The following is a 17,912-nucleotide window of genomic DNA, read 5'->3' as shown; positions in this document are numbered from 1 at the left end:
TTTTGATGAACCAACAGAAATTGGCAATTTGATCTCTGGTTCCTCTGACTTTTCTAAATCCAGCTTGAACATCTGGAAGTTCACGGTTCACATACTGTTGAAGCCTGGCTTGGAGAATTTGAGGCATTACTGAGGACTTAACTAGGATGCAGGCTCTCGGCTCTGAGGGATTGTTCGAAAGAGGTGAGGGAGGAGCCAAGGTATATAGGAGTTTTGCAAAACAAATAAAAAGGTAGTTGAAACATCAAAGGATTACTGTTAAAGAAAAACCAAGTGACTCAAGTTAATGAGTTTAGCACTTTTCTGTGTAAGGAAAGATACAGGAGTCTTTTGTTCAGCTGCTCAGTGGTATCCACCTCTTTGTGACCCCATGAACTGCACCATGCCAGGTTTCCCTGTCCTTCACCATCTGGAGTTGCTCAAATTCATATCCATTGAGTCGATGATGCCATCCAACCATCTCATCATTTGTCACCCCCTTTTCCTCTTGCCCTCAGTCTTTCCCAGCATCAGGTTCTTCTGCAGTGAGTTGACCCTTCCTATCAGGTGGCCAGAGTATTGGAACTTCAGCATCAGTGCTTCCAATGAATATTCAGTGTTGATGTCCTTTAGGATTGACTACTTTGATCTCCTTGCTGTCCAAGGGACTCTCAAGCGTCTTCTCTAGCACCACAGTTCGAAAGCATCAGTTCTTCGGCACTCAGCCTTCTTTATGATCCAACTCTCACATCTGTACATGACTACTGCGAAAACCATAGCTTTGACTATACGGACCTTTGTGGGCAAAGTGATGTCTCTACTTTTTAATACGTTGTCTAGATTTGTCATAGTTTTTCTTCCAAGGAGCAAGTGTCTTTTAATTTAATGGCTGCCACCACTGTCCACAGTGATTTTGGAGCCCAAGAAAATAAAGTCTGTCACTGTTTCCATTGTTTCCCCATCTGTTTGCTATGAAGTAGTGGAACCGAATGCCATGATCTTAGTTTTTTTGAACGTTGAGTTTTGAGCTAGCTTTTTCACTCTCCTCTTTGACCTGCATCAAGAGGCTCTTTAGTTGCTCTTCACTTTCTGCCATTAGGGTGGAGTCATCTGCATATCTGAGGTTATTGATATTTCTCCCTACAGTCTTGATTCCAGCTTGAGCTTCATCCAGTTCGGCATTTCACATGATGTACTCTGCATAGACTTTAAATAAGCAGGGTAACAGTATACAGCCTTGACATACTCCTTTACCAGTTTTGAACCAGTCTGTTGTTCCATGTCCTGTTCTAACTATTGCTTCTTGACTTGCATACAGGTTTCTCAGGAGGCAGGTAAGATGTTCTGGTATTCCTATCTCTTTAAGAATTTTCTGCAGTTTGTTGTGACCCACACAGTCAAAGGCTTTAACGTAGTCAGTGAAGCAGAAGTAGATGTTTCTCTGGAATTCCCTTGCTTTTTCTGTGATTCAGCATATGTTGGCATTTTGACCTCTGGTTCCTCTGCCTTTTCTAAATCCAGCTTGTACAACTGAAGGTTCTCAGTTCACGTACTATTGAAGCCTCACTTGGAGGATGTTGAGCATTGCCTTGCTAGCATGTGAAATATGTGCAGTTGTGCAGTTTGAACATTCTTTGGCATTGCCCTTCTTTGGGACTGGAATAAAAACTGACCTTTTCCAGTCCTATGGCCACTGCTGAGTTTTCCAAATTTGCTGGCGTGTTGAGTGCAGCACTTTCACAGCATCATCTTTTAGGATTTGAAATAACTCAAATGGAATTCCATCACTTCCACTAGCTTTGTTTGTAGTAACACTTCCTAAGGCCCACTTGACTTCACACTCCAGGATGTCTGGCTCTAGATGAGTGATCACACCATCGTGGTTATCCAAGTTGGTCAAAGTTAACTGCAAAGGCAATAAAGAGCCCCATATTGGCCATTTTCAGGGCAAGATTTCCTTTAATTCCCAATTAAGTGAGTACTTGTGAGTGTAAGTTTTGTACATACATCGACTTGGCTAGAGTGTTATCTGGAGGCAAAGATGTTCGGCCAGCCTCTCATCTAATCACCCAGTTGTTTTTTTTTTTTAATAAATTTATTTATTTTAGTTGGGGGCTAATTACTTTACAATATTGTAATAGTTTTTGCCATACATTGACATGAATCAGCCATGGGTTTACATGTGTTCCCCTTCCTGGACCCCCCACCCACCTAATCACCCAGTTTAGACTGCTCAGTGTCTCTACTGAGCAACTCCCCATCTTTCATCTGGGCTCCCCTATTATCTTTCAGCTGGGGAGCCAGGTACCAGTTAGACACTGCCAAATAAAACTCAGAATCATCAGCCAATAGTCAGGAGATCCAAGAATCCCCCTGATTCGTCTGGACTCTCCAAGGAGGCAGACAGTCCCAAGAGGCCTCGGCTAGTATGAGGCCCTAGGTTCTTGTAGAGTTCAGGTAAAGGAGAGAGGTATACTCTGGATCCTTTTGTGGTCACCAAAATTGTTAACTGTAAAAAATGTACAACCTAAAAGTTGAAGATTATGTTTTATTCAGTGAGCTTGCTAAGGACTTAAGCCTGGAAGACTGCCTCTCAGATAAGCTCTGAGGGACTGTTCCGAAGAGGTAGGGGAGGTGCGGGGGAACAGGTAGTCAGAACATCAAAAGATTAAAAAAAAGATTAGTATTAAAGAAAAACTAGATATCTCAAGTTGGTGAGTTCAGCACTTTTCTGTGTATAGACTGATGTAAGAGTCTGGGCTTGTTGAAATCATTCCTTTGATAAGCACCTTAAGTATACAGCACCAATATTCTGTTTTTCTCCATCCTGAGTCCCCTCAGGGTATACAGTTGAGGGTGGCTGATGGCTGCTGCATCCTTTGTTTACTGATACGGCAGGCAACATTCTTCTTCCACATAGCGGTCTTCCACAACCAATCTAGAGAATTTTAGATTATTAACAGGGCCTGATCCAAAATTAGCACTTTGAGTTGCCTATCAGCAGAATCTTTGCCAGATCTACAAATCAGCCTTCCTAGTGCCATGGGACAAAACTAGTCATAATGCCTCCCAACTTTTGGTCAGATTTATGACCTGAAAAGAGAAAAAAAAAAAGAAAACCTGCCACGTCAGCAAACAAAGTATACTGGGGCCATCAGCCACTGCGGCCACCCCTGTAGAGCATCCTGAGGGGATTCAGGAGGGATAAGCAGAATACTGGCCCTAGAAAGTTAAGGTCTATATCAAAGGAGTGATTTTAATAAGCCTAGACTCTTGTAGCTTTCCATACAGAGAAAAGCACTGAATTCATTAACTTTAGACACCTGGTTTTTCTTTAATTAACAGTAATCTTTTGGTGTTGGACCTGGTTTTCGGGGGTTGTTTGTTTTGCAAAAACTTGCATATCCAGGCTGCTTCCTCAGAACTGAGAGGCTGTGTCCTGGGCTTAAGTCCTCAGTAATGTCCCAAATAAAACACAATTCTCAACTTTGAGGTTGTGCGTTTTTTCAATTGACACAATTACAACTTGAGGTTGTGCGTTTTTTCAATTGACACAATTACAACTTGCATGTCCCTGATTTCATGGACATTAATATTTCTCAGCACCAAGTAGATATCATCTTAAAAACTGAGTTGTTTAAAGAAAAATTATGATAGTTTCAGTGTATGCAAAATCATGTAGTGATACTCATGCAACTGAAGTTTGGAAAATAGTAATATAAGAAATAACTTCCTAACATGAAGGAGAGTCATGAAGTCTTATTCTGAGTAACTTATCTTCCTGCTTAGAGGGGAAAATAAATATCCTTTTTTAAAAATCATGAACAGGACTATGTATTTAAAAATAAGAAACCTTTACAAAGTAATGTTTTTTGAAAAACTGACAAATACCATAAGTATCATAAAACCCAGAAAAATAATAAAATTTTTAATTAACTTCCTGACATTAAATGTCCTTTTTAAGCTTTGAATTCTTTGGACAGTATAGGCTACCATGGGAGAACAAGAAATAGGGAGTCCAGAGTACCCCAGTGTTGGTTATTGTAAGAGGGACCTTGTTTTCTATGTGTCTGCCCCCTGCTGAATATAATGTGCTTAGTTGCTCAACTATATCTGACTCTGTGTGACCCTTTGGATGGTAACCCATCAGGCTCCTCTGTCCATGGGATTTTTCAAACAAGAATACTAGTGTGGGTTGCCATGTTCGCCTCTAGGGACCAAATATAATACATGACTTTTTTCCCCCACAGGTTCCGGCCCCTCCAGTCATTCCTGCAACTCCCCCACCCACAGCAGTACCTGAAGTGGCTTCTGGAGAGGCTGCAGATGTTATCCAAGCTGCTGCAGAGCAGAGTTTTGCTGAACTTGGACTGGGGACCTACACCCCAGTGGGACTGATCCAGAACTTACTTGAATTTATGCATGTTAACCTAGGCCTACCATGGTGGGGAGCCATTGCTGCATGTAAGGGGAACATATCTGTACAAGGGTAGAGGAAATGGGGGTTTGGGGTAGTACTTTAAAGATAGCAGCTCTATGCGTGGATAGAGGAAATAGTTGCAGAAGTTTATAGCTGAGAAAAGCCGATGATGCAAATGAGTGATAGAGGTTCATAACACTTAGATGTACGCCACTGTATTCCTTGAGGGGCATTTTAAAACCACTAGATCATCTAGGATTTAAGAAGTGTAAGTTTTTGAATGTGAGGGTAGGGTTTAAGTATGGGGACCTCCATAAAAGTGATGAAGCCTGATTCAAGAGAGCAGAAGGTAAGGTCAGATGGGAAGCCACTAACATCGTTCCTCTTATAAGGTTAAAACTGCTTTAAATTCTGTTTCTCCCCATACCTTGCTCCAGTGATCCTCCTTCTCTGCCCCATGTCTTCAGCTTCTCCATCTTTATTGCCTACTCTGAATATATAGGCGTGTGCAAGCATACCATGTGTTTCTTGGTAAATTCCTTCCCCTCTTCATTAATTCACTTTTAACTACTACCCTTTCTCCTTCTCTTCATAGCTATCATTTAAAAAGAGTATTCTTCACCCAGTAGGCTTTTCTCTCTCTCTGTTCTGTGACCCTCAGCAGTCTGACTTATACCACCTCGTTCTAATTGCCAGTGATATCATTTCTTAGTCCACTTTTCATACTTGCCCTTTCTGCATTAGACACGGTAGAGTGTGGAATCTGCCCCTTGGCTTTTGCCACTCTGTCCATATCCTCCCATCTCCATTGCTCAGTACTCTTCCTGCCCCTTCAGTGCTGGTATTCCCGGTTCTGTCCTTAGCTCCCTTCTCCGTCCACTTCACACCATTTATCATTATGATGATAAAGCCTAAATGTGTATCTCCCCCTCGTCTCTTCTCAGCCCAGGCCCACTTGCTTATCACAGATACCATCAACTAAATAAGTATTTGTTGAAATGATCAAGAAATGTGAAATGTAAGAAAAGAAATAGGAAGGAATTAAAGCAGTAGGCCACCAGATTACCTCCTATTCCAGATATTTGTAGGACAGCGTTTTTCAGACTTCATTCCTGGGAGCCCCAGTATTCTGTGAAAGTGCTTCTGAGCAAAGCAAATTGCAGAGATTGAACAATCTTAACAGTCAGACAGCCTCTTCACCCAGGGCAGCTTGATTTTATTTGTTATGTATATTGTGGTTACACTTAGAATTGAGGAAAAAAGGAGTCCATAATCATAGAAAAGTTTGTAAACCACTGATCTATAAAACTAGCTTCTGTCACCTGTTTGAGGAAATAAGATTCCTGGTTATTTGTTTGGAGAAGTTAATGCCAGACTTTTGATGTCAAAGCAGAGGACTGAGCCTCGAAGGAACTGAGTCACACCATGCCCTTTGTTTTGGGGCTCTGTGGGCATGAGTCACAGGGTGGGAAAGTCTGGGTAAGAGACCCTCTCAGGGAGGACCTAAAAACTTGGAGCCGTCTAGCTACAGAATGGCTTGATGGAGAATGCAGAATGTCACTCCAGTCCTAGTTTGTGTTTCTAGGCACAGTCCTTGCCCGCTGCCTGGTGTTTCCTCTCATCGTGAAGGGCCAACGAGAGGCAGCCAAGATTCACAATCACTTGCCAGAGATTCAGAAGTTTTCCGCTCGAATCAGAGAGGCCAAGTTGACAGGAAACCACACAGAATGTGAGTCAGTTGCAGAATGAGCACGGGAGAGGGCCTGTTTTCCCTACATACAGCTGGGGGCGGGGAGGGGGCATTGGGTAGGAGGGGGAACAACTGAAATTGGGAGTTACTACAGTTGGGCAAGTTCTAAGATACACCTGCTTCTTGGGCCTAATGCTTCCAGTGCCTGGCCAGGGTCAGATAGATTTGGGCCAGGTTATGAGGATAGTCACCTCCACCAACCTAGCTGTTAGCTCAACTATTAACTTCTACTCCCTTCCCAGTTTACAGGGCCTCCTCGGAGATGACATTCTACCAGAAAAAGCATGATATTAAACTCTTTAGACCTCTCATTCTACCACTGACTCAGGTGAGCAGAAAACATTTCCCCTCTAACTTCAGAAACAATCAGATTAAGAGAAACAACCACAACAAAAATAACAAATCAGATTACCTCCTCTGTGTTTCCCATGCCCTAGACCCTAAAAGCAGGTTGGTGGTGATATTATGCTACATAAACCCATTATGGATTCAATAATGGAGTAATTAAAAATGTCCCCTCTGCTAAAGGGTCCTGATACTGTTTATCCTGTGTCACAGGCCCCTATCTTCATCTCCTTCTTCATTGCCTTGAGAGAAATGGCCAACCTCCCCGTGCCCAGCCTGCAGACAGGTGGTCTCTGGTGGTTCCAGGATCTCACACTATCTGACCCCATCTATGTATTACCTCTGGTGGTCACAGCTACAATGTGGGGTGTCCTTGAGGTAAGCCCGGGTTCGCCAAGTGCCTGTCCTGCACAGTGGGGAGTGAAAGGAAAGCAGTTGTATAGAATGGTCATTCTTCACTCCCTGGAGAGACAGAACTGATGGGTAAGAGATCTGAGCCAGGATCAACTAAAATTGACATGCATTTGCTTGTCAAATGCATGTTCTTCCCTCGCTTTTTCTTTTTTTTCCCAGTTAGGTGCTGAAACTGGCATGCAAAGTTCTGACCTTCAGTGGATGAGAAATTTTATCAGACTAATGCCCCTGGCAGTCTTGCCCATAACTATCCATTTCCCCACGGTAGGTGATGGCTTAGGGGCTGGCTCCAAGTCTCCCGGCAAGCTGCCCAGAGACACAGCTTCTGAGTGCCTTCTCTTCTCATCCAGGCAGTGTTCATGTACTGGCTCTCCTCCAACATGTTTTCCCTGGGCCAGGTGGCCTGTCTCCGTATTCCTGCTGTACGCACTGTACTGAAAATTCCCCAACGTGTTGTGCATGACCCAGACAAGTTACCTCCACGGGAAGGCTTCATAAAGAGCTTCAAACAAGGTAAGGGCCCATTCTCTGTAACAAGGACAGGGGGAAAGTGGCCTAGAAATGGGTGCAGGACCAATGGTCTTCCTCCCCTTTACACAGGCTGGAAGAATGCTGAAATGGCTCATCAGCTACAGGAGCGGGAACGACGCATGCAGAACCACTTGGAGCTCGCTGCCAGGGGTAAATAACCCTTGCAGGCTAAATTCTGTCATTTGTTTCTTCCTTTTCTTCGTTCATCAGGATTTGTTTTCTCTTCTTCCTCAGGTCCGTTACGACAGACATTTGCCCACAACCCTCTGCTGCAGCACGGAAAGAATGACTCTCCCAACACCCCCAACTGCAGCAGCAACAAAGCAAAGTCAAAGCAGCCCTGGCGTGACACGCTTGGCTGACCTCTGCTGCCTGCTCACCCTGGCAGGAACTCTGTCTCTTCAGAGACTCAGCCTTAGAACACGATTTCATGCTGGGTCTTTGCACCAGACCTAGAAACTGTGAGACATGTTGATGTTCATTTTAAAATTGGATTCCACTACAGACTCTTCCACCTAAGTGTGAAAGAACACTGGGAGCCAGGTGATCTTCCCGTCCGCAGAGTTAGTAAACCTCTGTGCTACACACTGCTTCCGAACACTTATTAAACAGGGAAATGGATTGCGTGCTTCAGAAAGAATAGCTTGGGTGATGATTGCTCTCGCTGGCCCACGATCTTAGGAGGCATCTCAGTGTTGTAACCTGGCATTAAGGGCTAGATGTGTTGTCGCGCCCATATTTGCCTTGTAGTCAGAGGTGTATGCCTGATAAGTGGAGAATGTATATGGAGGAACCACATTCACTTATCCCAAGATTACCTATAATATATCCTTCAAGAAGTAGATGTGCTCAAGTTCTTAGTGATAAGAGGAACAGAAGTTGATACAGCTTTTATCAAATAACCTAGCATTTTGCTACAGCAGCATAGGTGTTCTCTTGTGTAAAGGCTGGTTACATCAGCCTTCAGCAACTGGCTTAAGAGGGAAGAAATGCTCAGATTCTTTCTAACATAAGATTGTTTTTAGTCTTCCTGCCTGGCTCATGGGAACTATCCTTGAGACACTATATAAAAATGATGAAGCCACTCAGAGTTCAGAAGCATACCCTTTTATTGTCTAGCACCTGTGACAGTTTCATGTCTCTAAAGGAGACAGGAAGTTAAAGCATTGTTGGATTTTCCAGTGGAAGAGGAGTGGGCAGGCACACTGGAGGTGAGTGGATATTTTAACACATGGGAATGTGCCACTGGAACATCCAAGCTCACACCTAGCATGCTCCCCATCACAGTCCGTTTTATGTCCCTTTAAAAGAAATCTGGAATAATATGTAGCAAAACAAATAAATTACTCTCCATCTCTCAGAAAGCAAGTTCAGAGGTTGCTGAAGCTGCCTAAGAAGCTTCTGGACAGGTGCCTCCAAAGAAGTGAGCTTTCCTTTTCAACTTCCTTGCCTCCAGCCAGCAGGAGATACAAGCCCCTGCTTTCCACATCTTGAAATTTCTTGTGGTTATTTAGACTTGGGATCCTGTTGCTTGGACTGCTCTCCTCCATCTTCCAAATCCATCTCTGCAGCAACTGACATACATAGGACCTGGAGGTACCACGTGACAGAGGCTACAAAGAGAGGTTTGAGTCAGAACTAAGAAGAAATCTAGTCAACTGGACTGAGTCCAAGTAGCACTGAATGGGGCTGGGCCCAAAGGGACAATTTCAGTTAAACCTCAACAACAGATAGGGGCTATGGCAAAGGTGGCTTGGGAGATTACGAGTTGCAGAAGAAAAAAACAAAAAACAAACCCCAAGCTGTATAGTAGCTGAGGTGACTTGAGGATTCAAGGCTTACCCACAGTCCTGCGGAGGCAAAGCGGTCGTTTGTGTTCTGGCACTCTGACGATGAAGAAGTAAAAGGGCAAGCCCGAGAGAGCAATGCCAATGCCGATGAGAGAATTGATGGTATCACTGTAGAGTGGAACAGCCACCAGGAAGACGGTGCAGAGGCAGAAGACAATGGGGAAGAACAGGCTGAGCTAAGGGCCCAAAAGAAACAATTGGAGGTTAAACAGTTCGGGGTGGACAGCCACAATAACCCCCCCATCCTGTGAAGAGCAGAGCACTGAGCCTGTCATCCCCTCCATTTCAATGAGCACCACCCCCAGTTCTGGGCAAAGGTTTCTGAGTAGGCGTCAGAATCCCTGGAGCAGGTGCAGCAGAGGTAGGATGGAGAGGAGCTACCTTGAGAGGACGAGGCCTGTTGGGCTCCTTCCAGCGCAGATAAAGCTGACCCACAATAGAGAGCCCCACGAAGAACCAGTAGCTGAAGCTGTAGTAGTTAATGAGCTGAAAGATGTCCTCCACACACAAGTAGATCAACGCCATGAGACCCTGTAGGCACAAGCCCACATCAGCCTCTCACGCAAAGCAGTTTCCACCCCCTTGTTAAGTCCTCAGTTTCTCCAACTGTCCTTTTCTGTTCCCACCCCATTTGCCACCTTAACTTCATTCATTTCCTATCAAGTCAGTAGCCTTTTTCAGCCCGTTCTTCAAATCCTTGCCAGCTTAATCCTCGATACAGCACAGCTGGAAACAGTTCCTCAAATAGCTTTTGTCCCAGAACCTCTCCAGAAGGGCTCCAACCTTCACTTCCAGCTTTTACCTTCTACTACCCAACTCCGCACCTCCAGATTGCTGATGCCGTTTGTGTAACCTAAAGCCCATTGATATTTGCAACCCTAAACTTGAAGATCCATTTCAAATTCTCCAAAGTCTCTGCTTTCACTTCTACCCCTACAGAAATGACCATTTCTCCCCATAAACACTACATCACTATCGGCCACAGCAGTCATTACAATGTATTCCATGACCATTATGCCTCACCCTAGACAAGGAGGCCACCATTGCTTAGAGAAGATGGATTCTCTTCAGAACCACTGCAGCAGTTAGCAGTGCCTTGCCCATGGTGGATGGTCCACTAATAGTTTTTCTATTAGAACATTTAGAGCTTCTTGGAAGCTAGAACAGTTGTATCTACTGTTACTCAAGTTTCCCTGTAACCTGGCTTTCAGCCCAGTCTTGAGATCACTTACATTGAAGAGAAGAGCTGGCACCGGTGTGAACCGCTCCACATGAATCATGCAGATGGTATCAGGGAGATGGCCTTCTCTTGAGCCCACAAAGAAAAGCCTATTTTGGGTAAGATAGGAGAGGTTGAAAAACCTGGGGGATATGGGTGTGGCCGGGTTCATGTGCCACAAGTCCTTCCCTCCATCAAAAGGGTTTGATTAATTTGGAAAGTTCAATACCAAGATGTTTGAGCACTGGAGGCTGCTGATGGGAATGAGGCCAAAGGGTTGACTATCATTTGGGGAGCATGGTGACTCAAGTGGGTCCTGTAAGTCTGGCCCTGCCATAGCTCTTCACAATACTCAGTAAAAGAACACACTCATACCTAGATGCAGCCACAATGGAGGCATTGAGGCCACCAAAGCAGGATAATGCAACCGCAAACGGAATGGTCCAATTGAATATTCCAAAAATCTGGTCTGCAAAAGTCTAAGAGGAAGGAATGGAGAGGAGTCATTAGCAGGACCCAACAGAGATGGAAGGCAAGGACAAGCATGCCCCCTGGTCCCTCTACTGGCAAGCCAACCCTTCTTACACAGCATGGCTAACGGGACCTTACGAGCCCAATGCCCTAAGCATACTCCAAGGACTACCGGATTTCTGGGACTCTGAGGAGCAACATGATACCCAAAGCCCACAAACACACCCTCACCCTTCTGCTAGTGAAAATCCTTTACCACAGCAACAGCATCGCTTGCCAGGATGTCCCTCATGTCGAGCACAGTGTAATAGGCCACATTGGTCAAGATGTACATGATGGTGACAATGGGCATGGAAATGCCAATGGAGAGAGGCAGATTCCTGCAGCCAAACAGAACAGTGGATCCATTAGTCCCACAGTCCCATCCCCATTGTCCTTTGATTCTTAGACTCTTTCCGCACCAATCCAGGGCTGGGGCCTCCAAGGCATTCCCCCAGTGCTTTTGCCTTTAAGTTGGAGAGTGGCTTAAACTCAAGAACTAAAGAGCGTCAGGTGGAAGAAATATCACATTCAGAGAAGGGCCTACACCAAAAAAGGGGGGAAAGGATGATTAACAACCATGTCACGGTGTGATAATAGCACAGGAAGGTTTGGTTTTATTTTACTCTAGAGGTTTCTTAATATCAGGCTTCCTTCTCCAAGATTATCAACACTGGAAAATTTGTCTTAAGGTTAAATAGAAAAGAAATTATGAAGGGAAATTGTGAAATCTAACCTCTCTAGAGAGTAAGACAGGCCCTCAATAAGAACGATATGTGTACCTGAACAAGCAAGCAGAAATATGTCCACCCCACTCCCTTAGTCAGTTTGAGAACCTTGAGTGCTACCCTAACTCTTGGCCAAGAGAAAGACTTAAACACAGCTCATAGTCCCTCTGGCCCAAAATAAGCCATGATCTTTATAAATGGTCTTTGCAGTGAGACTTGGAGGAGGGCAGGGGGTAGAGAGGGGCAAATATTCAACTCATTCAGCTTCTGTCCAGTAGGTGGAAGCACCACCCAGGCCTCCATCAGCTATTATCTGCTCCCAGGGTTGCAACAAGTAGATGTATATCAAGAATACTCTTGTTTCTCAAAGCCAAGAGGAGTTTATTATTATTTTGACTTGAAAATTTCAGAAACCTCATTTCCTGCCAAATCTTAGTTCCTAGAGTCATTGAATTTTAGTGCCAGGAAAGGCTCTGAAAGTCATATAGTTCAACCCCGTCAATTATAGATAGGGAGCAGGCAGAGATGGCGGGGAATTCCCTCAAGGTCACCCAACGAATCAGTGGAAAGACAAGTTTAGGCCCTCTGACTCCCTGCCCAGTGTTCTTTTCACTCTCTGTGACTACAGGACAATTCAGTGGTGTCCTGAAACAAACAATACCACTAAGTCACTTACAAATTTGAGAAACAAGGGATCAGAAGGAAAAGGCTTCTGGTAGTCTATGACCTAAAGTTACACACATAGGAATAAGGGTGGGTGAAAATCTATCCAGGAAAGTCTATTTTTTTAATTTAAAAGAAAAAACACAAGCACATGATAAAACCTACTTTGATTAATGCAGAAATGCATGAACAAATGTGAAAAGCCCTGTAAAATTTTTTTTTTTTTGGTACACACAAGAAAGTTCACCTCTTAGCCCTGTTACTGTGATCATGGACCAGTTACTTGTCCAGCCTCAGGCCTGTCAAAATGATGCTGATAAAACTGACCAGTTGTGGTATGCCATCAGCACATAGTAGGAGTTCAGTAAATGACAGTTGTCACTGCTATGGAAAGTTGATAGTGAAGTACCTACCTCTCAGGGTTCTTGATCTCTTCAGTGACATAGTTGAGGGTGTCCCAGCCAGAGTAGGAGAACAGAGCCGAGTACAGTGCCAGAGCAATGTCACCTACTGAAAATGATGAACCCTCAAAGGAATTTTCAAAGTGAGTCGAGGCTCCTGGAACCCAGAGAACACAGAAAGGCAGAAGGATTAGTGGCCTATACCACAACTACAAGGTGATTCAGTAAGGGAGAGGAAGAATATGACAATAATAGAATGCCTGTGGTTTAGAACACCTTAGCAGTAAGGGTACCAGTGAAGGAATGGGGAGCAGAAGAGAGACACACACAGAAATGGGCCAGAGTGCAGGGATCAGCACCCGGATCTTAACAGGAAGGACCCTGGTGAATTTCTAGGGTAAAGAATGACAGCACAAGGGCTGGAGAACGGGAGTGATGCAGTTCTGTCTGCTCCCCTCCTAACACCATACAGCTGACACGGAGTGGAGGAAGGGCGGGGTTCAGTGTGCCCAGTCAACAGAGTAGTTATAGAATAGGTGTTCACACCTGGAAACTGGGAGAGGAGTGGGTACCAGTGGGTACCACAGGTTAATTTCTGCCCAAGCCCACTCCCAGGGGGAGAAGAGACACTGCCACGGCATTGGGCTCGACAATCTGCAAAAGCCGGCTCAAAATCAACCTCTCCTGGGAGGCAGCATGCATAGACACGACAGGACAGGCTTTGAGGTCAGTCTGCCTGGTACAAATTTCAGCTCCACTACTTAAGCTGGGGCTTCCCTGGTAGCTCAGATAGTAAACAATCCGCCTGCAGTGCAAGAGGCCCAGGTTCAATCCCTGGGTCAGGAAGATCCCTTGGAGAAGGAAATGGCAACACACTCCGGTATTCTTGCCTGGAGAATCCCAAGGACAGAGGAACCTGGCGGGCTATAATCCATAGGGTCACAAAGAGTCAGACACGACTGAGCACCCATGCACGCACTTAAGCTAGGGACTTTAGAGAATTCCTTGGCAGTCCAGTTGTTAGGACTCTGAGCTTCCATTGCAGAAGGCACAGGTTCAATCCCTGGTGGAGGAACTAAGATCCCACAAGACATGGGGCATGGCCTAAATAAAAGGGAATAATAACAGTACCTATAACATACCTTTGTGCATGATTTCATTTAATAGGTACTGTTTTTTTAAAAGTTTTGGTTACAAAAAAAAACAGTACCTATTAAATGAAATCATGCACAAAGGCTACTTATATTTAGAAGAGTACAGCTCATGGAAAATGCTTAACAAACGTTGAGTAGTTGTTACTATTATTTCTTACCCTGGCCAAGTCTAACAATGCCTGCGATGATGATGGCGATCAGTGCCAATACTTTAGCGTAGGTGAAAACATCTTGTACCAGGGTTCCCCACTTGACATAGGCACAGTTAATGAAGGTTAAGAGACCTGAAAGAAAAATAATGCTGATTGGTGACTGACCCTACCATCCAGAGGGCCTTAGACCCCCCCAAGCAATTTTTCTAGTACCCATCACCAAAACAGACCCTGTGGCCAAAGACAGAGGTGTCTGGGCTCTGACCTGCTCTGCACTGGAAACCTCTGCCCAAAATGTCCTCACCATTATCATTCAAAGGCACTTGCTGAGCACCTGGATGCACAGCAATACACACACACACACACACACACACACACACACACACACACTCAGCACTTATATAAGAGACACAAAGTGACTGGATCTACTTAGGCACAAATGTGCTCACAGCAATAGGGGGCAACTGGTGGCAGAACAGGATTAGTGATGTGTTCTGGCTGTTGGCTCTGAAAAGTCACCGTCTCTCCTCATCTCCAGCCCCGTAGCCCCTTATGTGGGCCCAGGAATGAACACTCTGATGCTGTGGATCACTGTTAACCTTGATGAGCCCGGCTGTAATTTACCCAGTGTCTGGGCCAGCAGGTCAGGATGTGTGACCAGCATTAGGCTGGAGGCCAGACTTCCTGCCTCTGCTGGCCCGTTCAGCTGCTTGTTTTCACGCTTGGAAAGATTCTTGAAACAGGTTCCTACACAAAGGGAATGGGGCATTTTTCCTGACTGGACAATGCAAAAGTCAGAGCCATGGACATTCCTCAAGTCCTTCCACCCTGGGATAGAGGCAAACTCTTTACCTGGAAGAGCTCCAGCAAAGTTCATGGATTGCCCTTAGAGCCAGGGTTCTTAACCTAGGGCTTCCACAAGGCCTGGAATTCTCTGTAAAGTGTTATGTTCATATGTCCAAAGTATACACATTTCTCTAAGAAAAAGGGTCCATAACTTCCATCAGAATATCAGAGAAATCCACTATCCCCCTCCCACAGAAAAACCCTATAATCCGCTACTTCAGAAGAAGGAATTCTAGAGCGGAAGCCCACACAGGCTGTGAGGTCGACCAACAGCTCCAGGAGGTGGCGGTAGTGGAGAGGGGTGGGGGGGTGGAGAAAATCAAAAGAAACAATTCTGAAATTCAGCAGCATGTCCCTCAACCCCACCACCACCACCACCAACCTCTTAAACAAGCAGGTAGGCACATACCATACTCTGTAGCTTTCCTGCTGTGGTACAGCGGATCCCAGCATTGCTCTCTCCTTCCCAGCTCAGCAACTGGGGCACCAGGAGGAGGGCTGCCTTCCCAGAGAGAAAGCACTGGGCTTGCCTGCTTCTGGCCCCTAGCTCAGCCCCAGGGACTCCCTGTCTCCATTCCGGGGGTGGTGTGGCCCTTAGGGTCCCCAGCCATCCTGGATTTTTGTGTCCTGGTCTCAATACACTCTGGCCCAGGACTACTTCCTCCTGAGGGGCAGGAAAGAGCAACCAAGCCGTCTCACCTTCTGTCTCCCCCTCCCTCACTGCCCAAGTCTCTTTCTGTTCTTCCAGAAAGGGGGCTTTCCTGTCCCAAACAAACATTAGCCCTTTCTGCCTAATAAACAAGACAATGAACAACCAAACCTTATCACAGGGCTGGGCAAAAATGCACCCATAACTCCAGGCCAATGCAGTGTTAAGTTAATAATTAAAGACACCAGTGTGTAGTCGCCACAAGCACCCCCACAAAATGGCCAAATCTTTCAGATCTGCTGATCGTCCTCAGCCAGTCACTCATCCTTCACTCCCCACTAGCTTCTGCCTCCAGCCATTCAGCAGCCCTCAGGCCACTTCTCTCCATCCTGTAACCTCCACCCCTTACCCTCAGGCTCTGCTGCTGACACACACATATAACTTAAGCCAGGCTGGATCAGAAACACCCGGGACAATGGAGCTGCCACATTCACAAAGGAACAGGATCCCACAATTAAAATTCACAGTTAGGGACTTCCCCGGTGGTCCAGCAGTTAAGAATCTGCCTCCCTATGCAGGGGATGTGGGTTTGATCCCTGGTTGGGGAACTACGATCCCATATGCCTCAGGGCTGTAAGTCTGAGCACCATAACTAGAGAAGCTCCCACACACAGCAACTAGAGAAAGTCCCCACACAGCAACAAAGACCCAACACAGACAACATTTTTTTAATTAAAAAGAAAAAATTCACGGTTAGCACTCAGCATCACCAGAGGGCCAATACCAAACTGGGATGGGCGGGAGGCTTAAGGGACTAGCTCTAGCTCTGAGTCACTTGCCACAAGGTTCTGTTCTCAGTTGTGTTTAGGGAGCTGGACAGGGAAAACCTGACCCATTACCCTTTACTACAGCAAATTCTGAAAAGAAAATACAGGGATTGCTTACATTTTAATCCCTACAGCTTCTCTAGTCTACTTCCATATCCATCCATTTGTAGCCTTCCTTTGACCACCAGTATTTCCTCCTCCCCGACTCCTGAGCCTTCGTGCTCAGCCACGGACCCACCATCACCCCCTGATCTGCTCTCTGTATGGAACATGGGAGGCTCCGTTTGAATGAAGAAGGGAATCCTCTGGAAAGAGCACCAGCCCTCATCTTCCCCAGCACTCAGCTGCCTCCAGGGCCTCTTGGCCATGAGAGCAGGAAATGGTCCGGCAGGCAGCAGTGCTGACTGAGCTCTTCGTCCCCACCCCCAGCGGATACAGCTGACTGGTGGCCCCAGAGCCCAGCCAAGTGCACTGTTCTTGAAGTGGAGCCTGACCTCCTGCTTCAGAGGCAGGGAAGTGGGTGGGGTAGGGCCTGGGCTTAGGATAATATAAGGACAAGGGCATTTAACCTCAAGGATCAGGGATGCCCTACCCTCCTACCTCTAGGTACAATTCAGTCTCCACCCAGCGCTGGGCCAAGTCCACAGGAAGACGGCCTGAAAATCACCTCGGACCCTTGACTCGGGTGCACCTCCATTCCTGCTTTGACCCCTGCTTTGGAGGAAGAAGCAACTGTGAAGAAGTCACTCCTATAATTATCTAAAGAGATGCTCCTCAATGGTCATGAAACCTAGTCTCCATGGACACCTAGAGAAGGAGGCTAGTTCCAGAAATAAGGCCCAGCATCAACTCTAGAACTAAAAGCAAGGAGAGTACCTGCGTGGGCTAATCCATAACAGAACAACTCAAATGCCAATCAAGAGTAGAATAGCTAAATGAATCCAATGGAATACTACACAACAATAAAAATGAATCATCCACAACCACAGACAAAATCAGGAATGCACTTCACAAACATTAAGTGAACAAACCAGACACAAGAGAACATACCCTTTGTGTCCATTTACATAAAAACAGGCTAAATTAACCTATGCTACTAGAAATCATAACAGAGGTTTCCCTTAAAGTGTGCATGGTGGGCATGGGGAGAGTGACTTGAACACAAGTTCAGGGGGCTGCTTTCTACAATCTGAGCACACATCAAGCTATATGCTTATAAAATGTGCACTGTTTCTTCTATATAGACACTTGAATAAAAAAATTGAGGTTAGCTTGCTTTTAGCAAGTCCATCCAGGTTATTAAAGATCCTCCTTTCTTCCCTTCATATTTTGCTAACCAGTTTTAACAGATGAGCCTAAAATTTGGGCAGGAATCAACCTCAGATTACCAGTGCAGAATGCTCAGAATCCACCTCTTTCTCTCTTCTGGAAAGCCAGGTTATCACTTGTGGTGGGCATAGTAGTGACTCTGAGA

General features: G+C 45.5%; 2 protein-coding genes across 36 annotated transcripts in view; one reads left to right on the top strand and one right to left on the bottom strand.

Moving 5' to 3' along the window:
• The window catches only part of OXA1L (OXA1L mitochondrial inner membrane insertase), a 76,570-nt gene extending 68,494 nt beyond the window's left edge, over nt 1–8,076 (top strand). Inside the window, exons 7-14 of the mRNA XM_081506649.1 lie at nt 4,230–4,443; nt 5,985–6,128; nt 6,392–6,477; nt 6,708–6,872; nt 7,068–7,172; nt 7,259–7,421; nt 7,509–7,589; nt 7,674–8,076. Of these exons, the coding sequence (XP_081362775.1) occupies nt 4,230–4,443; nt 5,985–6,128; nt 6,392–6,477; nt 6,708–6,872; nt 7,068–7,172; nt 7,259–7,421; nt 7,509–7,589; nt 7,674–7,801 (1,086 nt within the window). The 3' untranslated portion in view covers nt 7,802–8,076. The remainder of the gene's footprint in view (nt 1–4,229; nt 4,444–5,984; nt 6,129–6,391; nt 6,478–6,707; nt 6,873–7,067; nt 7,173–7,258; nt 7,422–7,508; nt 7,590–7,673) is intronic.
• A 454-nt stretch (nt 8,077–8,530) lies between these two features.
• Nucleotides 8,531–17,912, bottom strand: part of SLC7A7 (solute carrier family 7 member 7) — a 34,244-nt gene continuing 24,862 nt past the window's right edge. For 31 of the 35 annotated variants that reach the window (XM_081506664.1, XM_081506675.1, XM_081506692.1 and 28 more), the window contains 8 exons: nt 14,123–14,248; nt 12,823–12,967; nt 11,236–11,359; nt 10,884–10,987; nt 10,522–10,618; nt 9,671–9,820; nt 9,282–9,465; nt 8,531–9,052 (listed from right to left, as the gene is read on the bottom strand). In XM_081506664.1, coding sequence (XP_081362790.1) covers nt 8,946–9,052; nt 9,282–9,465; nt 9,671–9,820; nt 10,522–10,618; nt 10,884–10,987; nt 11,236–11,359; nt 12,823–12,967; nt 14,123–14,248 — 1,037 coding nt within the window. In that variant the 3' untranslated portion in view covers nt 8,531–8,945. The remainder of the gene's footprint in view (nt 9,053–9,281; nt 9,466–9,670; nt 9,821–10,521; nt 10,619–10,883; nt 10,988–11,235; nt 11,360–12,822; nt 12,968–14,122; nt 14,249–17,912) is intronic. The other 4 variants (XR_014058663.1, XR_014058664.1, XR_014058665.1 and 1 more) reach the window with 2 other exon arrangements.

The sequence above is a fragment of the Giraffa tippelskirchi genome, chromosome 7 (genome assembly GCF_054371585.1).
Source record: "Giraffa tippelskirchi isolate mGirTip1 chromosome 7, T2T-mGirTip1v1.2.pri, whole genome shotgun sequence".
Classification (NCBI taxonomy): domain Eukaryota; kingdom Metazoa; phylum Chordata; class Mammalia; order Artiodactyla; family Giraffidae; genus Giraffa; species Giraffa tippelskirchi.
This window is presented reverse-complemented; position numbering and strand designations above follow the sequence as displayed.